The following is a 1,520-nucleotide window of genomic DNA, read 5'->3' as shown; positions in this document are numbered from 1 at the left end:
AGTCCATTTGAACACCTGCAAAAAACACCTTCCCAAGCCTAACTCGTCTCGGTTTATCAATTATTTCTTGGAAAATGGCATGTGACTGAGTCAGAAAACGTAAACCTCCAGGGTAGGTGTAGTCGTCGTGTAGAAAGATGTTATCATAAAATAATGGAAGAGGTGTGTTTAGTGGAACAGGACTGCTTCCTTATGATTATTTTTGTCTATGATCGTTATCACGAAACTTTCTAATGAAAATAAAATAATTAATTGATAGTCATTCTTAGTTATCTATAAATAACAAGCACTGAAACTTCTAAAAGTCATCGTCTTTCTTTCTCTAGTTTCTTCATTCTCACTTCTTCGAAATAATTGTTACTAGTTTCAGTTTTTTGATCAATTCTTGCAAACAATAGTACTATAGTCATGGCAACTCCTAGTGCTACTACCATTGCCCTGATGGTTCTTCTACTGGTAGCTCCCGCCGTTTTTGCTGCTGATTATCCAATCAGTTGGACCCAAGGCACCAATTATGACGATTGGGATTCAGACAAAAATTTAGTTGTCGGCGACACCATAAGTAAGTATTTATAGTAGATATTGCTTGAAGAATACTTTCTGCTTTTACGATACATATATTGTTGGGGTGAATTTTGATCAACTAGATATGCACAGTTTTGTTAACTAATATTTCATTCTTGGATAACCTTTATCAGCTTTCGAATATGGGCCATCGCATACAGTAAACGTCGTAGACAAGGATACCTATGATAACTGTGGGTCAGCTGCCATAAGTAAGCATAGTGATGGAAGCAGCAAAATTCCTTTAGTAGCTGGAACCATGTATTTCATTTGCCCAGAAGGCAATCATTGTGCTGATGGAATGAAATTATCGGTCGAAGTCGGCGATGCAGATACCCCACCAACTCCTACTGCTCCTACCACTCCTGCAACACCTGCAACACCTACTACTCCCACTCCTACACCACCTACTACTACCACTCCTCCAACACCCACTGCCGAAACTCCTCCCTCAAAACCTAGCACACCTGCAGGCGGAACTGGTGCAGCAACTAGCAGTGTTAACATGAATTTCATTATGATCGGAGGTTCACTTTTGTTGGCTTCTTTGTTTGCATTTTTGGGCTAGGAAAGAGGCAGTGCTTATGAATTACAGTTACGTTTGGTTTGTGAATCCTTATTATGTATGTAAATTGTGCTCATTTGTTAGTAGCTATGTATTCTGTTGAGAGTTTGATTGTTGAAGGATCTTTTGGGTTCTTTCAGCTATGTTCAGTAAATAACCGCCTGAACTAATTAAAATTTAAACTAAATGAAAGCAAGATGATCAGATGCGCCAAAGAGGTGAAAAAATAAATGGAAAGGGGCGAAAAAAAATATGTAAGCAACCAAGAAGTACCTAGCAAAAAAATATATTCATATCCCCAAAAAAATACAAGTCATACAAAAATCAAAGAAATTTCACATTTTTTGTATTTTGTGAGTTACAATAATAATAATTTACAAGAATCGTTGAA

The 1,520-nt window shown here is 37.3% G+C and overlaps 1 protein-coding gene across 1 annotated transcript; it reads left to right on the top strand.

The window, feature by feature from the left end:
* Positions 1-324: 324 nt before the first annotated feature.
* On the top strand, positions 325-1,268 carry LOC113274155 (uclacyanin-2-like). Its single transcript, XM_026523633.1, has 2 exons — positions 325-562; positions 699-1,268. The coding sequence occupies exons 1-2, from the start codon at positions 409-411 to the stop codon at positions 1,130-1,132; spliced, it is 588 nt and encodes a 195-aa protein (XP_026379418.1). The 5' UTR covers positions 325-408; the 3' UTR covers positions 1,133-1,268.
* The last annotated feature ends 252 nt before the right edge of the window (positions 1,269-1,520 follow it).

The sequence above is a fragment of the Papaver somniferum genome, chromosome 4 (genome assembly GCF_003573695.1).
Source record: "Papaver somniferum cultivar HN1 chromosome 4, ASM357369v1, whole genome shotgun sequence".
Classification (NCBI taxonomy): Eukaryota; Viridiplantae; Streptophyta; class Magnoliopsida; order Ranunculales; family Papaveraceae; genus Papaver; species Papaver somniferum.
Note: the sequence above shows the minus strand (reverse complement) of the source record. Positions and strands in the feature narration are given on the sequence as shown.